The 23,979-nt window shown below is 38.5% G+C and overlaps 2 protein-coding genes across 3 annotated transcripts; both read right to left on the bottom strand.

Moving 5' to 3' along the window:
• Positions 1 to 6,004: 6,004 nt before the first annotated feature.
• LOC143884954 (GTP-binding protein YPTM2) lies at positions 6,005 to 14,486 on the bottom strand. Of its 2 annotated transcripts, XM_077388845.1 has the most exons (9): positions 14,406 to 14,486; positions 12,337 to 12,409; positions 12,120 to 12,167; positions 11,967 to 12,014; positions 11,577 to 11,648; positions 11,317 to 11,472; positions 7,291 to 7,394; positions 7,102 to 7,204; positions 6,005 to 6,431 (listed from the first exon to the last, which is right to left on the bottom strand). In XM_077388845.1, exons 1-8 carry the CDS (start codon positions 14,417 to 14,419, stop codon positions 7,108 to 7,110), a joined length of 612 nt encoding a protein of 203 aa, XP_077244960.1. In that variant the 5' UTR covers positions 14,420 to 14,486; the 3' UTR covers positions 6,005 to 6,431; positions 7,102 to 7,107. The 2 variants fall into 2 exon arrangements, with proteins under 2 accessions (XP_077244960.1, XP_077244959.1); XM_077388844.1 differs by lacking the exon at positions 6,005 to 6,431 and having other exon boundaries at positions 6,908 to 7,204.
• Positions 14,487 to 15,859: 1,373 nt separating this feature from the next.
• Positions 15,860 to 22,403, bottom strand: LOC143883481 (RPM1 interacting protein 13-like). The gene is made up of 3 exons (XM_077386829.1): positions 21,938 to 22,403; positions 21,666 to 21,752; positions 15,860 to 16,204 (listed from the first exon to the last, which is right to left on the bottom strand). The coding sequence occupies exons 1-3, from the start codon at positions 22,154 to 22,156 to the stop codon at positions 16,043 to 16,045; spliced, it is 468 nt and encodes a 155-aa protein (XP_077242944.1). The 5' UTR covers positions 22,157 to 22,403; the 3' UTR covers positions 15,860 to 16,042.
• Between the last annotated feature and the right edge of the window lie 1,576 nt (positions 22,404 to 23,979).

Raw genomic sequence — 23,979 nt, 5'->3', positions numbered from 1 at the left:
TTCGTCCAGCTTTTACTGACAAGACCTCTTTTGTCCCCCTTTGATAATTTTTGAAAAGCATGGGTCATGTTGATAATTTTGCCTAATGTTTGTCCCCCATTGGTAATTGGTCCTTTACTCTTTAGAAACAACTATACCATTTATGATTACAACAAGAAGGACCAATTACCAATGGGGGACAAACATTAGGCAAAATTATCAACAGGACCCATGCGTTTCAAAAATTATCAATGGGGGACAAAAGAGGTCTTGTCAGTAAAAGCTGGACGAAAATGCCCTTTGGCATTTACAACACATTTTGACCTTGGGTTTTCCTTCTTCCCTCTTCTTTTACTTTTCCATTATCACATTTTTTATTTTTTACCCTACCAGTCATTTTCCTCCTTGTTCAGCCACCATTGTTGTTGGCAAATATTGAAAACTTGAATGTTGAGTTCTTAACATCTATCTCTTTGTAGGTATTGTTTTTTTTTTTTTAGGGTTTTGCACTATTTTTCATTCCTCTGTTTCTGATTTATCTTGTTTAGGGTTTAAGCTTCTTTTTTTTAGGGTGAGTTCTGGAGATAATGCATAGATGGCTTCACTCACTTTTTTGGAAGACAAGTGGTTGTATAAGAAAAAGTTGATGTAATACATGAATGGATGGCTACACATTTTTTGATTTACTTAATTTTATTTTATTTTTTTGTAATATACAAATTGGGATGTAATACATGAAGCACATTTAATGAAAACAACATTCATTTCTTTTGTTATTTCTATCATGAGCAAAATTGTAATGCCATTAGAAGAGTTGCTATAAGCAGGGGGTTTTGTAGCAGAAGGGGTTAATCAATTCTCTGGAAGGGGGTTAGTAACTCTCAAAAGTAGGATTACCAATTTCCGAATGGGCTTATCAAGTGCTTGAAAATTGGCCGAGAGTACTGGAGTTTTGGAAGAGGGTTTTCAAGTCTCTAGGAATGGGGTTATCTAGTATAAAAAATGGGGTTACTAATTTCCGAATGGGGTGATCAAGTCCCTGGAAATTGGCCAAGGGTACTAGAGGGGGTTCTCAAGTCTCTGGGATTGGGGTTATCTAGTATAAAAAATGGGGTTACCAATTTCTGAATGGGCTTATCAAGTCCTTGAAAATTGGCCGAGGGTACTGGAGTTTTGGAAGGGGGTTTTCAAGTCTCTAGGATTGGGGTTATCAAGTATCAAAATGGGGTTACCAATTTCCGAATAGGCTTATCAAGTCCCTGAAAATTGGCCGAGGGCACTAGAGTTTTGGAAAGGGGTTTTCAAGTATTTGGGATTGGGGTTATCTAGTATCAAAATGGGGTTACCAATTTATGAATGGGCTTATCAAGTCCCTTAAAATTGCCCAAGGGTACTGGAGTTTTGGAAGGGGCTTTTCAAGTCTCTGGAGTTGGGGTTATCCAGTATCAAAATGGGGTTACCAAATTTCGAATGGGCTTATCAAGTCCCTTATGAACACGTTTTTACTTTCTGTTTTTTTTCACTCGTTCATTTTTACGTTTTTTTCTTTCTACCGTACGATTCGTCTTCATCATCCTCCATTGAAAGGGAGAAGGAGAAATGCAAAACCCTAAAACAAATGAAAAATAAAACCTAGATATTGAGAGATAGATGGGAATGAACTCACGTTTCAAATTTTTTGAGTTTTCCCACCTCCAATGGTGGCTAAATGATGAAGAAGATGACTGGTAAGGTAAAAAAAACAGAGTTGAAAATGAAAAAGTAAAAAAAAAAAAAGGGAAAGAAGAGAGAAGAGGGAAAAGTGGAAAAGCAAAACGTGTTGCTTAAGAAAAAGGCATTTTTGTCCAGCTTTTAATGACAAGACCTCTTTTGTCCCTCGTTGATAATTTCTGAAAAGCATGGGTCCTGTTAATAATTCCACCTAATTTTTGTCCCCCATTGGTAATTGATCCTATAAAGAATAAGTAACTGACAAGAAATAAAACCGTAGACATGGAGTTACAGCCCATTAAAAAAAAGATAAACAAACGTGACAAAGTTTCTCATTAGCTTTACCCTCAACCTCAACTTAACTCTATATAAACCCACCCTCTACACTCAAAAAACTCAACTCAAGCAAGAGCAAAGGAAGAAGAAGAGTAGCCAGAATGAGTAAAGCAAGAGAGATATCAGTGTTGTTGATCTTGGTTTCCATGGGCATGGCAACATGGGCGGAGCAAATTCAGCAATGGCCTGGGACCTTTCCATCGCCAATAGACCCACAGATCCAAGCATGTCGGGCTTCTCTGTACACTATAGAAGGGTGTGTGCAGGAAATCTTTTCCTCTTTCATTAGCCAACAGGTGAAATTGGGTCCTGCATGTTGTAAGGCTATTAACGAGATTGGGGAGAATTGCTGGCCTAAGATGTTTCTGCCATTCAACCCTCTCATCCCTCCATTTATAAAGGGTTTATGTGCCTCACCGAGCCCTGCTTGAGGGAGTTGCACCAAGGCTTACTTTAGTATATTAGATTAGATTTAGATTAGTAGCCTCTCTTTTCCCTCTTAAATAACCTGAATTCTCTGTGTTCTGTTTTGAGTGAAAGATATTGCTTAAAATTGCGCTTCTGTTTGATTGAAAGAAAAAAAAAGAGGAAGCTACAAGCTCCGTTCTTTTTTGAGTGAAAGATACATGCTCAACATTGCCTCTCTCTCTCTCTCTCTCTCTCGTGAAAGATATTGCTTAAAATTGCGCTTCTGTTTGAGTGAAAGATACATGCTCAATTACCTACCAAAAAAAAGGATACATGCTCAACACATTGCCTCTCTTAAAGTTGCGCTTCTGTTTGAGTGAAAGATACATGCTCAACATTGCCTCTCTCTCTCTCTCTCTCTCTCTCTCTCTCTCTCTCTCTCTCTCTCTCTCCATACGTAAGACTTGGGACACTCAAATGGGCGGACGAGCGATCGTGACCCAGACTCAGAAAGCAATATCCGAAAAATAGTCCAAAAAGAATTCGCGCACGAATGTGATCTGAAGTAATGATGACTAGGGGTGTAACTCGGGTAGGGTTCAAACCTAAAAAAAAGTCGTGTCGGGTTGAGCTTGGGTCAGATTCGGATTGAGTTTTCCCAACCAGGGTTGGTCTTGGTTGAGGGTTTGGGCAAACCTACCTGAGTGAACCCGACATTTTTATCAATTTTTTTTTTTAAAGCTTAAAAACTCGAGTTGGGTTGGGTTGGGTTGATTTCTAAACGCAACACATGTTATTTTCCAGTCAGGCTGAATGGGGGTAAAGATCGCCCCATATACAATGAGACGCTAGCTGCTTCTAATTTGGTTAGGCGATTAGCCAAATCGTTGGCACTTCTAAGAATGAAAGAGAGAGAACACAATAAGGAAACAGATCATTAATCTCATCGATGAATCCATTTCGCCCATGAAATTGTGTTATAGGACTCGCTTTCCACTTTCAAACTGCAATTCATCTGTGTGATGTCAATTGGGCTCACAAAGGAGTAGATGATGCCACCCAAAGGATTCCTAAAATTGCCTTCGATACCTGCTTGGTTGTTATTAAAGTATAGAAGATAAATAAAGCCTTTCTCCAACAGCTTAAGCTTCTGGAGAAGTTGGTGAGTTAACAGTAGCCAAGGGAGCAACTGTCGAGATTGAGTTTTATGATGCTTCTAGGAGGGGGTTTTCATCTTACTATCACTTTATACTTGGGAATCCTCCTCTCAAAATTGTCTTCCAATTTTTAGTAAGATATCATTGAGTATCCTCAAAAGGAATAATGTTGAAGAGGCCAAAAGACTATTGTTGATATGATGCTCCAAACCAACCAATCAAGAGAGGAGCCTCTACCTTTAAAGATGTGCAAATTCCTTTCCTTCCAAATAATCGAAATATAGTAAAAGGTGTGAGTCGCTACAACATTAGACCAATAGATCCCAATCTTGTTATTCTCCAACTCCACAATAGTTCTTGAACCGAATTCGGAAATACCCAATTGACCCCGAACCAATTAGAAACCTGGTCTCAAATGAGAGAAGTCAACCTGCAACGAATGAAAAGATACGAGGGAGAATCTTCATTTGAATCTAGCACTTGTTTGCCAATTGAAAATGATAATCTTTTAGCTTGACCAACGTGTTAGTGTTAGATATTGTTAAGAGTCGTTCAGCAAAGAAGACTCAACTCTTGGCAGAACAAGGAGTTGCAAACCAACTGCCAAGTAAATGAAGAAATCGAAAGATTACCCCAAAAATCTAAATAGCGATATAACTAAGAAATAAGTCAAGATGGATTGCCCAAAAATCTAAAAACCTGAACTCTTACCAATTTATGTAGATTTTGGTGAAAGGGCTCCCCCATTGGCTGCACATCACCTCATGAGGAATTCTAGACTGAAGGGAGCCCTTACAAAAAAGAGGTGAAAGGGCTCTCCTATTAGCTACACATCACCATCATGCATTAATAACGGCTGAAAAGTCAAACATAATGGTGATGTGTAGCCTATGGGGGAGCCATTTCACCTCTTTTTTGCAAGGGCTCCCTTCAGTCTAGAATTCCTCATATTAAGAATAATTGACAAGAAATAAAACCGTAGACAGAAGTTACAGCCCATTAAAAATTGTGAAAATAAGGTTGTGCTGATAACATTTCCCAGATGAAAATGCCTTTTTAATTAAAACAAGGGGTCCCAGTACCATTCCCCTTTTGATATACACGTCAATATTGGGCTAAGGATTCGGGTCTATCCTATGCCAGCCATTGTTCTTTCCAAAATATTATATTTAGATTTCAAATCTCAAATGTAATCTCCCAATTAAATGGTTTGCAGGCGCGATAGGATAGACCCTGCTCCAAAGATAAACAAACGTGACAAAGTTTCTCATTAGCTTTACCCTCAACTCAACTCTATATAAACCCACCCTCTACACTAAAAAAACTCAACTCAAGCAAGAGCAAACGAAGAAGAAGAGTTGCCAGAATGAGTAAAGCAAGAGAGATATCAGTGTTGTTGATCTTGGTTTCCATGGGCATAGCACCATGGGCCGAGCAAATTCAGCAATGGCCTGGGATCTTTCCATCGCCAATAGACCCACAGATCCAAGCATGTTGGGCTTCTCTGTACGCTATAGAAGGGTGTGTGCAGGAAATCTTTTCCTCTTTCATTAGCTTGTAAGGCTATTAACGAGATTGGGGAGAATTGCTGGCCTAAGATGTTTCTGCCATTCAACCCTCTCATCCCTCCATTTATAAAGGGTTTATGTGCCTCACCGATCCCTGCTTGAGGGAGTTGCACCATGGCTTGCTTTAGTATATTAGATTATATTTAGAATAGGATGAGACGCTTCTTAGTTAGTAGCCTCTCTTTTCCCTTTTAAATAATCTGAATTCTCTGTGTTCTGTAGTGTTAAAGATAGTGTTCTGTACTGAGTTAAAGATAATGCTTAAAATTGCTTTTGTTTGAGTGAAAGATGTATGCTCTTTGAGTGAAAGATTGCTTTTGTTTGAAAGATGCATGCTCTCTCTCTCTCTCTCTCTCTCTCTCTCTCTCTCTCTCTCTACACACACACACACACACACACACACACACTAGTAAAAGAAAACCCATGCATCGACAAAGAACTGTAAGGACCACATCATAGGTTGATCCAAACCGTCCATGTGATGGAACACAACAGAAATAGGTTGTGCCCGTAACCTCATTTCCATATGTTGATCCTAGCCCTCCAATCTATAGAGGTTTCCATAAGATGTTGTTCCTCTTAAGGTGCCCGGAATTCGTCTCTCTTTTGACAGATGTCCTGAATCCGTAGTAATATGTAGTATGTTAACATAAATCCGTAGTATTATGTAACATATGCACCCAATCCGTAATTTTCCTTTAATGTATAATAAAAATATTCATAAGAAGGGTAAAATAGGCATGAAGGAGGGGGGTAGGATTGAAATTATCTGGCTTTAATGGGTGCTTTTGTTAAAAAGCATAAAGGAGGGGGTAGGATTGAAAATATATGGGTTGAATGGGTGCCTTTGTTAAAAAAAGTGATGTGTAATTCTATTAGAATTTTGGGAGAAATTCAAATAGTTCTCTCCTTTTCTCTTCTGCTATATAGATATAATAACTAGTAAAAAAAACCCGTGCGATGCACAGACCGACAAAGACCGACAAAGAACTGTACGTACCACATCATAGGTTGATCCAAACCGTGGTGTGAGTCACCACCCAATCTTGCTGACCCAGAACCAATTAAGAACCTGGTCTCAAATGGGAGAAGTCAACCTCTAGCCAATGAAAAGATACAAGGAAAAATCTTCTTCTGAATCACAGAGGTACACTTGGTTGCCAATTGAAAATGACAATCTTTTAGCTTGACCAACGTGTTAGTGTTAGATATTGTTAAGAGCCGTTCAGCAAAAAGACTAAACTCTCGGCAGAACTAGGAGTTTCCAAACCATCTGCCAAGTAAATGAAGAAACCAAAAGATTACCCCAAAAATCCAAATATCGATTTAACTACGAAATAAGTCAAGATGGATTGCCCAGAAATCTAAAAACCTGAACTCTTACCAATTTATGTAGATTTTGGTTGTGCAAAATCTATATAAATCGGTTACCGTAAACCCAGCATTGACCCTTATAAAGGGTGAATGCTCTGCGACAGTTGCGTGGGTACATTGAAACAACCCCATCCCTAAAAACTATATTTAGTTGTCTGGTCCTGATGGTTAGGCTGTTTCAGTATGCACATACAAACGCCATAACATAATCGGAATAGGACGCTGATTCCGATTATCAATTTCGGCAATCCAAAAACACCCTCACTGTTATTTGTACTGCCCTAACTAGGTTTCCACAGTACAGCATGCGATGAGATATCTATTGTATCGTTGCATAAATAAACAACAAAAAGGATAGAGACATGGATATGCATGTGAAGTTCAACACCAATAATAGCACGAATACTATTAGACTGATTCCTGATTTGTACAGGCATAAAATGGAGTTGAAAAGAATGGAATTTTAAGGGCAGTTTAGAAACAAAGATGATGAAATAACGAGGATGAGGGTGTCTTTCAATAAGAAAGGAAGCTAGTTTTACATTGCCATGGGCGGGAAAACAGCTCACCATTTCTTAAGAAGAGCAGCAGCTAGTCTTTTGGGTCACTGGTTGGCCATGGAACTGCACCGCCGGGGGCCTGGCACTGTTCATGGCTGGTTGGCTCGCCATCCTACGAGAAGAGGAAAACAGATGAGAAATGGAATGTGAATTGCAGTATCCATATGAAGTCAAAGATTGGAAAACAGTCAATGATACCTGTTCTTGATCTCAGCAGCCATGGCCATGAAGGCCTGTTCTACATTAGTAGCATTTTTAGCGCTCGTCTCCATGAATGGGATCCCGATTTCATCAGCAAATGCCTTATACAGAAAAAGAATGATGTACAAATATTAAATTCACAACAGAAATAAATGACATGCCCAAATGACGAACATGAAATGCTACAATTTTCAAAGAGCTAGCATTTTAGTTCAAGATAAATTAAAAAAAAATGGCAATATGCCAGGCTTTTTTGAAGGATCGAACCCTAAAGGTGCAAGATTTTCAACCAAAACCCACTAATGGTAAGTAAATGAACCTCATTTTAAAAAATATATATATATTGATGGTCACTGTAGAAAAAAATGTTGGGCATGTATAACAAAATCCCACGCATTGGGAACTACGAAAAATGGAATACCCACTCGCATTGCTTTGCTTACCAACAAATTAATATATATACCGTTCTCTCATATATATATATATATATGAGAGAACGGTTCCTACACATATGTGTAGATAAGTTATCTACACACTAGCTTAAAATACAGTGGGGGCCACATTATTTGGGTGATCCAAACCATTCATTTTTAAGGCCCTCACATAGATAGGGTGTCCACAAAAAATCAGATCCATAGGATCATCCTAACCATTCGAACTGTGGAGGCAAAAATTGGACTAATTTGTGAAGGTTTAAAGACATCCATTTTACCTCCACAAATCGTAGGGTTGGGATGATCCTATGGATCTGATTTTTTGTAGACACCCTATCTATGTGAGGGCCTTTAAAATGGATGGCTTGGATCACCCAAACAATGTGGGCCCCCACTGTATTTTAAGCTAGTGTGTAGAGAACTCTCTACACATATGTGTAGGAACCGTTCTCTCTCTCTCTCTCTCTCTCTCTCTATATATATATATATATATATATATATATATATATATATAGAAACTATTGGTGAGCTAGCTTGCCCAATCACATGGGTCCCACATTTTGGGGAGTGATCCAAACCATTCATTTGCAAGGCCTTATCATAGACAGGGGGTGTACCAAAAATCAGCTCCATAGGATCATCCTAACCCCTCCATTTGTGGAGGACAAAAATGGGGTAGATTTGTGTCATTCCATTTTTGTCCTCCACAAATGGAGGGGTTAGGATGATCCTATGGAGCTGATTTTTGGTACACCCCCCATCTATGTAAGGGACTTTCAAATGAATGGTTTGGATCATCCTAACAAAGTGGGCCCCCATGTGATTGGGCAAGCTAGCTCACCATAAGTTTGGTGAGCTTAAGTTTCCTCATATATATATATATATATATATATATATATATATATATATATATAGAGAGAGAGAGAGAGAGAGAGAGAACATTTCCTACACACTTGATATATATATATATATATATATATATATATATATATATATATATAGAGAGAGAGAGAGAGAGAACATTTCCTACACACTTGTGTAGGTAAGTTACCTACACACTAGCTTAAAATACAGTGGGGGCCCACATTATTTGGGTGATCCAAACAATTCATTTGAATGATCCTCACATAGATAGGGTGTCCACAAAAAATCAGATCCATAGGATCATCCTAACCATTCAAACTATGGAGGCAAAAAATGGACTAATTTGTGAAGGTTTATACACGTCCATTTTACCTCCACAAATCGTAGGGTTGGGATGATCCTATGGATCCGATTTTTTGTGGACACCCTATCTATGTGAGGACCATTCAAATGAATTGTTTGGATCACCCAAACAATGTGGGCCTCCACTGTATTTTAAGCTAGTGTGTAGGTAACTTACCTACACAAGTGTGTAGGAAATGTTCTCTCATATATATATATAGAGGAAAAGGATTGTACGCTCGACCGTACCTAAAGTTAGGTACGGTAGAGTGCCAAATCACATGGGTCCCACATTTTTGGTGAGCATCTAAACTATTCATTTGCAAGGCCCCATCATAGATAGGGTGCATACCAAAAATCAGCTCCATAGGATGATCCTAACCCATCCATTTGTGGCGGCCAAAATGGAAAGACAGTGTTGGTCCACAAATCTGCCCATTTTGGCCTCCAGTTTTGGAGGGGTTAGGATGATTCAATGGTGCTGATTTTTGGTATGCACCCTATCTATGATGGGGCCTTGCAAATGAATGGTTTAGATGCCCACCAAAAATGGGGGACCCATGTGATTTGGCACTCTACCGTACCTAACTTTAGGTACGGTCGAGCGTACAATCTTATTCCTCATATATATATATATATATTAAGCTCCACAAATCGTAGGGTTGGGATGATCCAATGGAGCTGATTTTTTGGGCACACCCTATCTATGTCAAGGCCCATCAAATGAATGGCTTGCATCACCCAAAAAGGGTGGGCCCCCGCTGTGTTTTGGCCGACGGACTAGAAAAGTGTTTCTAGTCGGCAAACTAGAAACGTTTTTCACACACACACACACATAGACATATATATATATATATATATATATATATATATATATATATATATATATATATATATATATATATATATGAGTTAAGTGAAGCTACACATATGGGTAGCTAACTTAGCTACACCGACTGCTTAAAATACAGTGGGCCCACATTGTTTGGGTGATCCAAACCATTCATTTGATAGGCCCTCACATTGATAGGGTGTGCCCAAAAAATCAGCTCCATCGGATGATCCCAACCCTTCAAACTGTGGAGGAAAAAATGGACAGATTTGTGAAGGCTTTTACACGTCCATTTTTGCCTTCACAAATCGTAGGGTTGGGATGATCCTATGGAGCTGAGTTTTTGGGCACACCCTATCTATGTGAGGGTCCATCAAATGAATGATTTGCATCACTGAAACAATGTGGGGCCCATTGTATTTTAAGGCGTCGGTGTAGCTAAGTTAGCTACACGTATGTGTAGCTACACTCTCTCTCTCTCTCTCTCTCTCTCTCTCTCTCTCTATATATATATATATATATATATATATATATATATATATATATATATGAGGAAAGTGAAGCTACACCACGCTACACCGCCTGCTTAAAATACAATGGGCCCACATTGTTTTGGTGATCCAAAGAATTCATTTGATTGGCCCTCACATAGATAGGGTGTCCACCAAAAATCAGCTCCATAGGATCATCCCAACCCTTCAAACTGTGGAGGCAAAAATGGACGTGTAAAAACCTTCACAAATTTGTCCATTTTTGCCTCCACAGTTTGAAGGGTTGGGATGATCCTATGGAGCTGATTTTTGGTGGACACCCTATCTATGTGAGGGCCAATCAAATGAATTCTTTGGATCACCAAAACAATGTGGGCCCATTGTATTTTAAGCCGGCGGTGTAGCTAAGTTAGCTACACCGGTGGTGTAGCTTCACTTTCCTCTATATATATATATATATATATATATATATATATATGAGGAAAGTGTTGGTGAGCTTAAGCTCACCGAGCTCACCAAACTTATGGTGAGCTTAAGCACCCCAATCACATGGGTCCCACATTTTCTGTGGTGATCCAAACCATTCATTTGCAAGGCCCTATCATAGATAGGGTGTGTACCAAAAATCAGCTCCATAGGATCATCCTAACCCCTTCATTTGTGGAGGACAAAAATGGGCAGATTTGTGGACAAATAATGTCTGTCCATTTTGACCTCCACAAATGGATGGGTTAGGATGATCCTATGGAGCTGATTTTTGGTACACACCCCATCTATGTAAGGGCCTTTCAAATGAATGCTTTGGATCATCCTAACAAAGTAGGCCCCAATGTGATTGGGCGCTTAAGCTCACCAACACTTTCCTCTCTCTCTCTCTCTCTCTCTCTCTCTCTCTCTCTCTCTCTCTATATATATATATATATATATATATATATATATATATATATATATATATATAATGTAATGTTGGTCCCACATTATTGATTGATCCCAAAAGGAATAGAAAAACTAACGTCACTAGTTAATGATTAAAGTATTCATACTAGCAAAGAGAGCTTACCTTGGCCGTCTCGTAAGAAACTACTTTATTTGCAGTGAGATCACACTTGTTTCCGACAAGAAGCTTGTTGACATTCTCACTTGCATAACGGTCAATTTCACTCAGCCATTGCTTGACATTGTTAAAGCTTTCCTGGTCCGTAACATCATAAACCACCTGCCAAAATGAACCAATGTGAGCATTTTCCCTAACACTCAACTGTGAGTCGACAAGAAACACAATGGCTAGAACTACATTAGAAAAAAAAAACAAATACTCACTATAATCCCATGTGCACCACGGTAGTAGCTGCTTGTGATTGTCCTAAAACGTTCTTGCCCAGCAGTGTCCCACTATAACCAGGAAAATCAAATCAGTGATTAATTAAAAAGAAAATGACAAACAATGATCTCACCACCATTCATAACAAATGCAACGACAACTAGTGCTAGCAAAGATATCATGACTCCTGCACTAGGCACTAATTGACTGTCAATTAAGGATAGAATGAGAGATATGAATGGATTCATTAGTGAATTATTATTTCATGTTTGAAAGCATAGTTATTTAGGTATCTTAAAGCCAGCAAATAATGTTCAAATAGATAGCTAGATACGGCTACAAAAATGTAAGCAAGCACAATTCCAAATAACATTGAATATGAAACTCACTATCTGAAGTTTAATGGTCTTCCCATCTTGCTCCACAGTACGTATTTTCTGCAAAGGAAAACAAAATGAGTATCATCAGTTTTTCTTCTTCTTTTTTCTTCTTCTTTTTTTTTTTAGCATCAAAGTAGATGGTGGTAGCTAATAAATGCTTACAAAATCAACTCCTATGGTGCTGATGTAACTCTCCAGATATGAATCATCCTGTATTAAAAAGAGATGTATGTATCAATATCAATCACATCAGTTGCATCTAAGTGTCTGAGCATGTGCGTACGAGTAATGTACAAATCATCTAATGATTCTGAACGTAATTAATCCATGTCAGTCAGAATTAAAAATGCAAGGCAACTTAATAGCATCATTTCCTTACCGCAAATCTCAGAAGAAGACATGATTTGCCAACACCTGAATCTCCAATAAGCAAAAGCTTGAACAAATAGTCGCTGTAAAAGAGAAATCTCATCAGGTATGTTCTTTGAGAGCCATAACAAATTGTAGAAGAACAAAACCCCAAATTGGACATCCACAACCTCTAACTTGACCCCCCAACCCCATAAATAATGATTATCAACAATTGAAGTACATTGTTGACCGAAACGAATACATGTGGAAACACAACAGATAACAGACCAAAAAGGCACAAACTCTTGAAAACAAGATAAAGAAGCTTTTATGAGGCCATGCCTTTTAAAGATGACATGCACCAACTCCGAGGTTATGCAGCACAATTATAGTAAAGAAGGATCCAGTATGACATGAATAATCAATACTTGGACCAATGATGATCATCACATATAAATAGCCAAGTTTACTTATGTTCCAAATAGATTTCTAACGGGTCAAAAAGTCATTTAAGCAACTTCATAGAATATCAAAAGCAATTAAATATCTTAAAAATGAATTGACGTTTTCCATGTTAATATACTCAGTCAGGGGTATTACTTCAAATATGAATTCCAAATGATAATCTGTTCGTACAAGATGGCCACAGACAACAAGTCAGAGAGAGTGAGAGAGGGAGAGTAAAATTGGTAGTTCTTAGATTCTAATTAAGCGCTCTTAACAGAACTGGATATAAGTTTTCAGTTATTGTGATTTTGCATATTTTCTTTTTGTTGGAATTGACCAGAGTATACAGCCAACAAGGAGTTATTAAGAGGTCACAACATAAAGCTTTGTGCAGGTCAACAATGAAATGAGTTTGCAACTGGAAAAAGGATATCCATATTCGATATTAGAACATATAATAAAACTATAGATGCCAATACTTAGTGAAGGTAAAGGATAACCATATTTGATATTAGAAAGCATACTAAATGTATGGATACCAATACATGGACAAAGGAACTTCATCCACAGTGACCTGTAGGCATGGCTACAAAGAGGACATGTCATACACAGACGCATAAATATCCTTGCATGGATAAATTTAGGGATGCATGTATACATACCGTGTGCACATTTATAGATCTATTTCCGTTATTTACCTTATCAAGGTCCGTCCAAAGTATAAAACAATTATGTGATTTGCCATGAAAGTGTATATATATATATATATATATATATATATATATATATATATATATATATATATATATATATATACTGCTTTCTCTCAAAACATTTAGAACCCTTTCAAACCCATTTCCATTTTAAGATAAGAAATTACTACACTAATTCTCTACATAACTAAATAAATAACATCATAGCTTTGTAAATCTATGTCCACTTCAGACCCAACTGATTTAGAACCCAATTTTTTATCGCATGTGGCAAAACCCATATTGTCTCTTGAAACCATGAATTGATTTTATCTTCTAGACCAATAACCTTAGATACTTTAGACCACATCTCTTGAAACATGTGCATGCATACACTCCTTCTAACCCATAAATATCAAATATTTCCTCTTACTTTTATATGGGATAGAACAACAATTTAATTGAAAGTCATCACATACTATCACATTTGATTTCCTGTAACCAATGCCCTCCCAATTATTTAGATTTTATAAAAAATATATATATACATTATCGCAATACAAAACGCCCTAGACCATGAATCTCAAGCGCATAAACGATAGTTATCAAGATATCACAGAAAATATTGTTAATAAGTTGCATATAAATATGCAATTTAGACAAATTAACCTAAATTATAGCCGAACCAACAACAATCGGATCTGAGGCAAAGGACCAAGATCTATATCCTACATATGAATCACCAAATATAAATTCGATCAATTCAAGTACAATAAAAGAAGAAAAAAACGCATTGAACTCGCATATAAACGATAAAAAGACGAATTCACGCTAATTTTATATAAAGGCATCGCAGATCTGATAGATTGTTAAAAAAAATATGGGGGAACTTCCACCAAACCCTAACATATTCTACGATGTCTTAGAAAAAATGGGAATTAGGGTTTCTGAAACTTACTACTCTGGATTCATGTCTTCGAAGGGGATAAAAAAAAAGAAGCGAGAAAGGGATTTTTCTTCGTCAGTTTTAATAGAGACTTCCAAGGTAGAGGTCCAACCGTGTCAACCAACGTATGAATTTACGATAATAGCCTCTTTTAAGGTCTGATGTTAGCACTACTATGTTTTGATATCTACACAAACTCCGCGTGTCTTTTACTATTTAAAGCATGGTTTTAAAACTCCACCCCGTTATTGTGGTCCGTGGACTCTCCCAAGTTGACTCCCTTTTACCTTGGCTGTGTCTAGCGTTTTGCCTTGCATAGTCAATAAAATTCCTTGTTTTTATTTAGGAAAATGTTATCAGCACTACTTTATTTTGATGAGGGCACTCCTCACTATTTTAAAAGTACGGGATGGCCCGCACCATAGGATGATCCAAACCGTCCATTAGATGGGCCACAACCTAAATAGGTTGTGCCCCAAAAATATTTCCATAGGTTGATCCTAACCCTCCAATCTAATGAGGTTTAGGATCAACCCTCTAACATTCAGATCGGAGGGTTAAGATCAACCTATAGAAATGATATTTGGGGCACATGGCCCATCTAATGGACGGTTTGGATCATCCTATGGTGAGGGCCATACCGTACTTTTAATAAAGTGAGGAGTGCCCTCATCAAAATACAGCAATGCTGATAACATTTCCCTTTTTTAACTTCCCCTTTTTGTACACGAGTGCTTGCGACTGGCTCGAGTGTTCTTCAGTCTCCGTAAAAAGGTGCCCTGAACTTAGTGAAAATTCCCATGGAATTGAATCTAGGGAAAAATAAGGAAAAAATTTTCCAAGAAAGTTAATATTTTTAGAAAAGAAATAGGCGAGCCGATCGGTTAAGTCGATATCACCCAACTGCATTTATCATTCCTTTAATTTTGCATTTTTGTACTTTTGGGTGCAATCCAATGGAGCCCTTCAATTTAGAATTCTCTTATTAGTTATTTGAATAATCGATATGTATTTTGGTAATTTCATAAAACAAAATGACTGAATTAATGATTACCAGGACGCCACGCATCCTGTGCTTGAAAGACTGTTCTAAGTTTGGATGAGCAAATTTTAGAATCTTGGATTTCCTCCAAATTATAGTTGGGAGACGAGAGAAGAAGGAGACTGTCTGTCGTATTCTGTTTTCTACCCTTCTTTCCGTCAACAAGAAAGTAGGAGATCATCCCATCTTCCAGGTTTTAGAAATCTCAGGATGGAGGAGAGATTTCTAAAACTTGGATTTCTTACTTAAAATCCAAGATTCTAAAGAGAAGTGAAGCATTTGGTCTCCTTCGCTCGTCTCCCAACTTTGAGGAAATCCAAGATTCTAAAATCCGCGTATCCAAACGGCTCTTAAGACTTCTTAAACCCTGTCTTTAAATTTGAGCAAAACTCAAAATATACACACCCAGAACTACCATGGGGCAAAACTCAAAATATACCTACAAAAATGGGGACCACAAAATTCACCAAACACAATTCTTTTTCAACAAAAACATATCCTCAAATGGAAGATTTGCACTACAAAATACCCAAAAATAATCTCGACACTGCAAATAATCTTCTTCCTCGTGCATTGAGAATTATGCTCTGATGAGAAAAAAATCCGACTACCGGTTTGTATGTAATGTGGTTTGCAGTTCAGAACGCCCAGTTTTATTTCTCCTAAGCTGCTTCCACTTCGGATCCTTATCGGTTGCATGGCAATGTTCAATTGGAAATTTCTTCCAATCTATGCAAGGTGCTGCTGTATCACATACATAGCAATAACACTGCAAACCCAATAAAAAAAATTTGTTAGCTCTGTCACAAAGTAAATTTTGGATCCGATTAGCTAGCGGGTCTGGCAGTGATAATGTTCATAAGCACATCCGGACATTGCCAAAAATGTGATTGAATCTGGCCCATTGATTCCCTTATGAGCCAAGACTACTGGCACTATTTCATAGTGACGAAATTCTCTGACTAATGGAACATTTCTCTAAAAAATTCCAAAGTATTTGTCCATGTTTTGGAGTTGAAACAAACCCGAATAATTCAAATTTTCTCACACTTTTATGCTACTTGTATATCTCATCCGGAATTCAAAGTTATTGATGGATACTTTGTAGTGAAAAATTAACTCTCTCCTAATCTAGCACATATAAGTTGTAAATAGGAAAACACGTGCTTTTTTTCTGAATTTTCCCGATATTTTTTTAACATTTACCTGCCCAAATTATTCCCGGATCTTAACTTTATAACTATGGCCTCTCCAATCTTGGGAGTCACGCCCAGCTTCTCGTAGCCTACTAGTGTCCAATAAGAGACATCAATGTTCATCTGAAAGGCCCTACTTTGGTTTGGCCTAAGCCTAAAAGTTGTAGACAATCCAAACCATCTGATTGGTTTTCTTCTGAATTTTGTTTCTCAACTGTCCATTTTTCGGCAAAAGATTTGATGAATGGTTGAGATTGTCTCATATGTGTATTTTCCAACTTCTTGCATAGGAAAATGAATATTTATTTGTGACAAATGAGCTAACGTCAACTCTTGATCAAGCCTCTACTGTTAGAATCAGCTAAGATTTGATTTGATTTGATTATTGGATTGATTTGGTTAGATTTAAGTAGTTGGATTGGATTGGCAAGTGAATTAGATTAGGATAATCTCTTTTTATTGTTTTCTCTATCTTTCTATGTTCATCCCTATGAGTGTTTTATATAAACACACATCAGGGTTCATTGTAATCCATCCAAGAAATCAGGTTTAGTGGAATTTCTCAAATTTATCATCGTATCAGTGGGTCGATCGGACCTTGCCTTAAGCACAAGGATAGCAACACCGTACTCCGGCGGGCGGCTGATCGGCCCGTCCGGCCAGCTGCATTAGACCAGGAGTCTTCTTTTTTTTTAAAGGTAACAAAATTTTATTCCCAAAAAGAAGAGCGCATACACTGGGGGACAAGAGGTCCCCCAGTTACATGCATGTTACATTAGATGCCCAAATTGCGGGTTATACCAACCCATGTCATAAACAGTAACACAGGTTTCCATAATATCAACTCCAGCTTTCGCTAATTTGTCGGCCCTAGAGTTGGCAGCTCTATTGTCTGTGGCATAGTCTGGGATGGATAACTCTGATTAGATTGCGAACCACATCCAATATGCTACGCATTTTCCATGGTCCGCTACAACGACTTGCTGCCCACGCAATTGCGTTTGAAGAGTCCCCTTCAACCATCAATGGCCCCAGATTGTTTTTGGCAAACCATTGGAGTCCAAATAGTAATGCTTTCTCCTCAGCTTCGTTGGCGTCGCAAATTCCAGCCGATCCCGAATAAGTCATAATAGTCCTTCCATCAGCATCCCTAATGATACCTCCAATTCCCACTCGCCCCGGGTTGCCAAGAGCACTACCATCAAAATTAAGTTTAAAGTGACCGTCGGGAGGTGGGGTCCAACTCGGGTTAATTTTTAACGTGGCTTTCTTCTCTAGAATAATCGGGTTCCAAGTCCGAAATATATCCCCCACTGAATAGGGGATCTCCACCTTTGAGCGTGACCACGTAATTATAGAGAGCTTAATATCAACAACGATGTATTGCCATGTTCTGGTACAATTCTGGAAAATGCGGGAGTTTCATTCCTTCCAAATGTACCATAGTATGGCATAAGGTAGTGCCATCGACATGGTTTGTCCGTGACATCCGATATAAGCTTCCCTCCAGTTGATAATTATCTTCGTGATACGATTGTGTAGCACTCATGAGACGCCAAAAAATTTGAACAGGGCCATCCAAATTCTATAGGCGAAAGGGCATACCACAAACATACGATCCAATGACTCAGCGTCATTGTGGCATAATATGCACTGGTTCGCCATATGAAAGCCACGTCTCATCAGATGATCGCACGTGTTTATACAACTTTGTACCACCGTCCAAGCTAATGCATTTACCCGGGGCGGTGCAACCTTCCTCAATATAAGTGCTCGCCTTGATGTATCCCCCAATTCATTATTTAATTGCTTGAAGAAAGACTTGACCGAAAATGCACCCTTTGAATTCGGGCTCCAGATCCATTTGTCTTGGGCATTAGGAGAGAGATAGCATTTTGAGCATGGTTTTAAATTTCGGTTTCCGCTAAAATTTCGGACTTATCCGAAACCGAAATTTCAGCCGAAATCCCAAAATTTCAGGCGAAATTTGGTATTGCAGCACAAAATCCCGTTTTTTTAGGACGAAATTCGATCAAAATTCTTGAACGGAATAAAAAAGTATTATTTTATTCAAAATTTCGACGAAATTACAGAAATTTCCGAAATTTCGAACGAAATTTGGTAAATTTCAGGAATTTCGGTTTCGGTACCATTTCGTTTCGTTCCTCACCGAAATCTGAAATTTCGGTATGATTTTGAGAGTATTTGAAGAAGGGATTGGATTGGCCAATTTCCTCGTCCTTTAGATCGCGGCGAAGTACAAAATTCCAAAATTGGTTCCCATGGTATTCGTCCCATAGAATAGTGCTTGCTATTGATGCATTCGGGCACAACGCCACACGGAATAGCGCCGGAAATGCTTCCCAGAGTGTAAAATCCCCAGTCCATAGGTCCAATCAGAACCTAACTAAGTCTCCCATCCGGCCTTGAAGCGCACGTGTAGTAGGAAATCCTGACGAACCTTAGCAACCGATTTCCAAACTCCCGAGCCTTTGCCTTGCTGTGGACCTCTCCTCTACATTCCCAATCGCCCCAACCACTTTCATATTTATCCCGGATCAAATGATGCCATAGTGCTTCCTTCTCAACACCAAAGCACCATAACCATTTGCCCAGTAGACTTTTCCAAGCCCTAGGCCTTCTTTCCTGCACGCTTTGCAGACCTTGTCCCACTTCAATAAATGTTTGTTTTTCTTGTGCTCCTCCCTGCCATCCAAGAAGAAGTCTCTTTGAAGTTTTTCAACTCACTTTCCATCTTTCAACCGGAGTCTGTCTCCATCTCTCATGGGAGTCTGTCTCAGTTTCAAAGCCTCTAGCATGCCTCGTTCCTTGTTCCGATCTTTCTTCCCATAAAATCCTAGTCTCCCATCGCATGCCCACCATCATTTTTAACATCACCCAAAACCAATTCCGGTCACCATCACCCAAAACCAATCATGTTCTTGCCATGATAGAGCCTCTCCATCGTTCATGGCACAGAGAGCACACCTTGGGTGAACATGTCTTTGGTTTGGATTTATCCTCGTATGTGGTAAGTAGATATTGATGGGCAATGGCAAAAGTTCTGATGTTGGATTTGGAAAGAGCTTGACGGAGGCAAGCGGTTAAATTTTGGAAATATGACAGTGTTATACTGCATGTCGTGGAACGTCAACAATGCATTTGCTGCTTGTGGTGGTTTAAAGAGAAAAGAGGCATGGATATTAGCATCCTCTATTTTACTACCCACACCTGCTTTTTGTCCTTTGGTAAATTTCATACCCTACAAAATTGATATTGGCACTTTATGTTCTTTTCAATTTTCAAACGTTTCCAGTATGCATTTCCAAGCCCATAATTTTTATCAATGCCAAAAAAAAAAAAAAAAACACCATCCCATCTTGATCAAAGAGCCTCCTTCATACTAAGTGAAATTCAATCCCTATATTTGATATTTGCACCTTCTTTTCCTCCAGTATCCATGTTCTTCCAAATTTTGCCAATAATTGCCATCATTATATTAGCCGCTTGTTGTCGTCTCTTCTTATTTTCTTTCCTTTTTTGTCAAAATTTTTCATTCTTCGAGCTGTTTTAGTTGAGGTGCCTTACAAGGTGCGTGCCTGAAATATGACTCTTTTCAGTTGAGGTGCTTCAATTCATTTGAAGTGCGTGCCTGGAAGAGTATTTCATTTCCATGAGGATCGGTACTTGCCGACCCATCATGTCTTGCCCATTGAGGCCCATTGAGGCCATTAAGGCTTCCTTTTGCACATCGAGGCTTTGGTCCAATGTGACCCATTTCCAGAAAGTTCGATATTCTAAATCGGCCTAATGACTAGCCTGTTCTGGCTAAAGTCCAATCTAGTTCTTTGAAGCACTTAGTGGCTCATCTTTCATGCTACACATCCTTCAACAACAGGCGGCACTTATCTTCAGCAATACGGGCAACATATATCTAGCGGATATCAGTCATGGCAGTGTGCATCAAACTTGGCGGACACTCATCATCAGCTTTCAATCGTGTGCATCACTTGGAGGATTTAAGTTACATTTCTTAATTGGGGCAGATTCAAACTACATTTCTTAATTTGGGATATCTTAATTGGGGGCATTTTAATGTAATCAAATGTACGTGGATTCAATCCACATACGTTTTTCAGGAGGCGTGTTAGAAAAAGATCAAATCTTAGAAGATTTGATTTGATTATTGGATTGATTTGGTTAGATTTAAGTAGTTGGATTGGATTATAAAGTGAATTAGATTAAGATAATCTCTTTTTATTGTTATCTCTATCTTTATACTTTTATCTCTATGAGTGTTTTATATAAACAAACATTAAGGCTCATTGTAATCCATCCAAGAAATCAAGTTTAGTGGAATTTCTCAAATTTATCATCTACAACTGTAATCCGGTAGCTTCACCAAGATGGAAGGCATGCTTAATAAGATCAGAAAACAACTATCTAACAGGTGGGTTCCACAATTTGGTAATCTAGGACCAGCTTAGAATATCCTACCTTAAAATAGTGTTTCAAAATGCAGATAGGGGCCAAAACACATCCTAGTTGACTCGGCATGGCACAATCAATTATTCAGTTGATGCAGTCATAACTTAGGCAGTGTTTATTTTGGATTTTGAGAACCGATTGTGACTCCAAAACTGTTGATTGGACTCAAAATTAAGGCCCCTGTTTGTTTGAGATTATGAAAACCGACTGTGAGCCCCAGACTCATTACCATTTGAGTCTGATAATGGGTCCGGGGGGCTCACCATCGGTTTTCATTATCTCAAACGAACAAGGCCTAAATGTGAATTTGAGTTCAATAATCAGTTTTGTACACATCTCGGTTCTCAAGATCCAAAAAAAAAACAGGGCTTACTAGACTCTGGTTAGTTTTGAAAGCATGCCTTAGATCTCTAATGGCTTGCAAAACAAGCTAATTAGATGAACTTAACTATCATATTAATAGATCAAAACAGAGAGGATTAGAAGAATATAAAAGCAACGGTACACATTCAACGATGAAAAAATAATCAAGGGCAGTAGCTTTACCTGTGGGCAGTAGCTATCATGGGGCGTCTGGCTGAAAGGAAATTTCACACAGAGGTGCCTTGAATGAGGATAATCTCTACAAGCCACCTATCAAAAAAATAAGAAAAGAAAATCAGAACCCAATCACGATTAATAACATTAAGCATTCTATAATCAACAAACTAATAATTAGTAACATCAATTCGCCCATTGTTTTTGGTTAAAGAAACCCAAAATCGACTAAACGAAAATATGGGATGATTAGGGTTTTTTTTTTGCGTGTGTTGATTTACCTGTCCTCGCTCGGAGATGACTGTAAGATCTTCATCGTCGTCGTGTAGGGCCAGCATTTTCAAGGATGGATCGATTTTCTGAAAGGGATCGAAATCTAGGATAAAGCAATCCTCGTCTTTGATCTTATTCTTTTCGAATTTAGAAAACCAAGATTTTATGGGAGACGATTCATCGTCCGAAGAGAATATCTCGATCACGGTAACAACACCTCCTGCCATTTTTCAAAGGAAAACTGGTTTGAGCCTAGTCGAGTTACAAAACCCTAGATCTCTCTTGTTATAAAACCCTATATCTCTCTCTACTGAGAGAGAGAGTTTGAAAAAGGAAGAAGATGGAAGGACCGTTGGAGTGTCTATGTTTTCTGTCTTTTGAGATTTTCGAGGTATTGTAATGAATTTTGAATTGGGTGCTTATTTTGCCACGCCTAATTTTCCTTTCTTCGCCCCCTAAATTGTTACACATGGCAATGCCGAAGTTGGGAACTTGGGATGATAGTTATTTTTGTAAATGGGAATGATATAATCGACCCTAATTTTTACTTGGGACAGCCTCCTCTAATATAACATATGATGTGTGGCAGTAAAAACCTGTATTTTTCAAAAGTACAGTACGGCCCACCCAATATGATGATCCAAACCGTCCATTCGTCGGACCACAACTTAAATGGGTTCTGTCCTTTTTCTCAAAGCAACCTCTCATGCTTGCACGAGAACCCATGATAGGTTGATTAGATTGGACTCTACCTTTTCTCTTTATTCCAAGCACACTCAAATACAATCTTGTCACCCCTAGATATTGATAAGGACAGTCGTACCATTTTCCAAAATCTTCTTCAGCAGCAGTTTTAACCCCTTTATTATCTTGGAAGCCACCACCTCGCCGTATCTAAAACCCTTAGATTTGATACTTACACCCGCACTTTCTAAATCCGCAATATTGTCAGGCTTTTCAAAATGTTTGCCACCATCATATATCGTTCGTTGTCGCTCATCTTATTTTCTTTCTTTCATATCATTATTTCTTAAATCTTCTCCTATTTCAGTTGACGTTCCTTTTTTTAAGGTGCGTGCCTGAAATATTGACCCCGGTTCAGTTGAGGTGTTTTATTCATTTCGAAGTGTGTACCTAAAAGAGAAATTTGAATTCCAAGAGGATGTGCATTCAAAGCTGACCCATGATAACATGTCAATTGAGGCTCATTCTTGCGCAGTCTTGCATTGGTCCATAGTGACCTATCTTGCTAATCGAGGCTCATTCTCACCCATTCCTGTATTGGTCCATAGTAACTCATCTTGCCCATTGAGGCACATTCTTACTCATTCCGGCTTGGTCCATGCTAACCCATTTTTATTCGTCCATCGAGGCTTGACCATTATTTAGTCCCATTGAGGCTATGATCTATTAGCTTTTAAGCCATCGTCGCGACACATCAACAAGCGGCATCTTCTTCGGCAATCGGTATCTACCATCACCAAACATTCGGGAACACAAAATCAGGGGATATTCATCATCAAGCTTTGGCAGTGCGCTTCAAATCAAAAGATTCTATTTAGGAGAAAATATTATTTTCATATTGAGGAATTTTAGTTAGGGGTATCAATGGATCCAAACGGTCCAATGGATCCTTCAAATCCGAACGTTAATGAACAGGATCTAAACATATCAATAGGATCCATGGGCTTATTTTGGTTCATCAAATGTGGGATCCCAAAACTTTTGGATTAGATATGGGCTTGCAACAGATATCCATTGGATAGTCACGACCCGAACTGTTTTACCAAAATACCCTCCAAATTTTCATAGTGTTTATAATTCTTTTAAGGGTATTTTCGTCAAAACCTCTAATTAATGAAGTGGAGTGCGATTTTAAGACTCAAAAGCGACTTCTCGCCTCTCGTGTTTTAGAACTCCGGCCACTTATCCCCTCCACCATCTCCTCGGCTCCTCCCATATGCCACTTCCACCACATCTTCTAAGTCCCGGCCGCCGCTTCATAATCACCTCAAAATTGCAGTACCATCATTATGCTTTCATTATGCTA

This window comes from Tasmannia lanceolata, unplaced genomic scaffold, assembly GCF_043159265.1.
Source record: "Tasmannia lanceolata isolate RefF3 unplaced genomic scaffold, GAP_Taslan_0.1 ptg000008l, whole genome shotgun sequence".
NCBI lineage: Eukaryota > Viridiplantae > Streptophyta > Magnoliopsida > Canellales > Winteraceae > Tasmannia > Tasmannia lanceolata.
Note: the sequence above shows the minus strand (reverse complement) of the source record. Positions and strands in the feature narration are given on the sequence as shown.

Excerpts from the sequence above, each read along its gene's own strand:
- LOC143883481 (XM_077386829.1), bottom strand. The coding sequence starts at position 22,156 with ATGGCAGGAGGTGTTGTTACCGTGATCGAGATATTCTCTTCGGACGAT. Across the intron at positions 21,753-21,937 it reads TCATCTCCGAGCGAGGACAG|GTGGCTTGTAGAGATTATCC; the intron begins GTAAATCAACAC and ends TTTTTTTGATAG. Across the intron at positions 16,205-21,665 it reads ATGATAGCTACTGCCCACAG|TGTTATTGCTATGTATGTGA; the intron begins GTAAAGCTACTG and ends TTGGGTTTGCAG.
- LOC143884954 (XM_077388845.1), bottom strand. Across the intron at positions 12,168-12,336 it reads GTCTTCTTCTGAGATTTGCG|GATGATTCATATCTGGAGAG; the intron begins GTAAGGAAATGA and ends TTTTTAATACAG. Across the intron at positions 7,205-7,290 it reads GCTGCTGAGATCAAGAACAG|GATGGCGAGCCAACCAGCCA; the intron begins GTATCATTGACT and ends CTCTTCTCGTAG.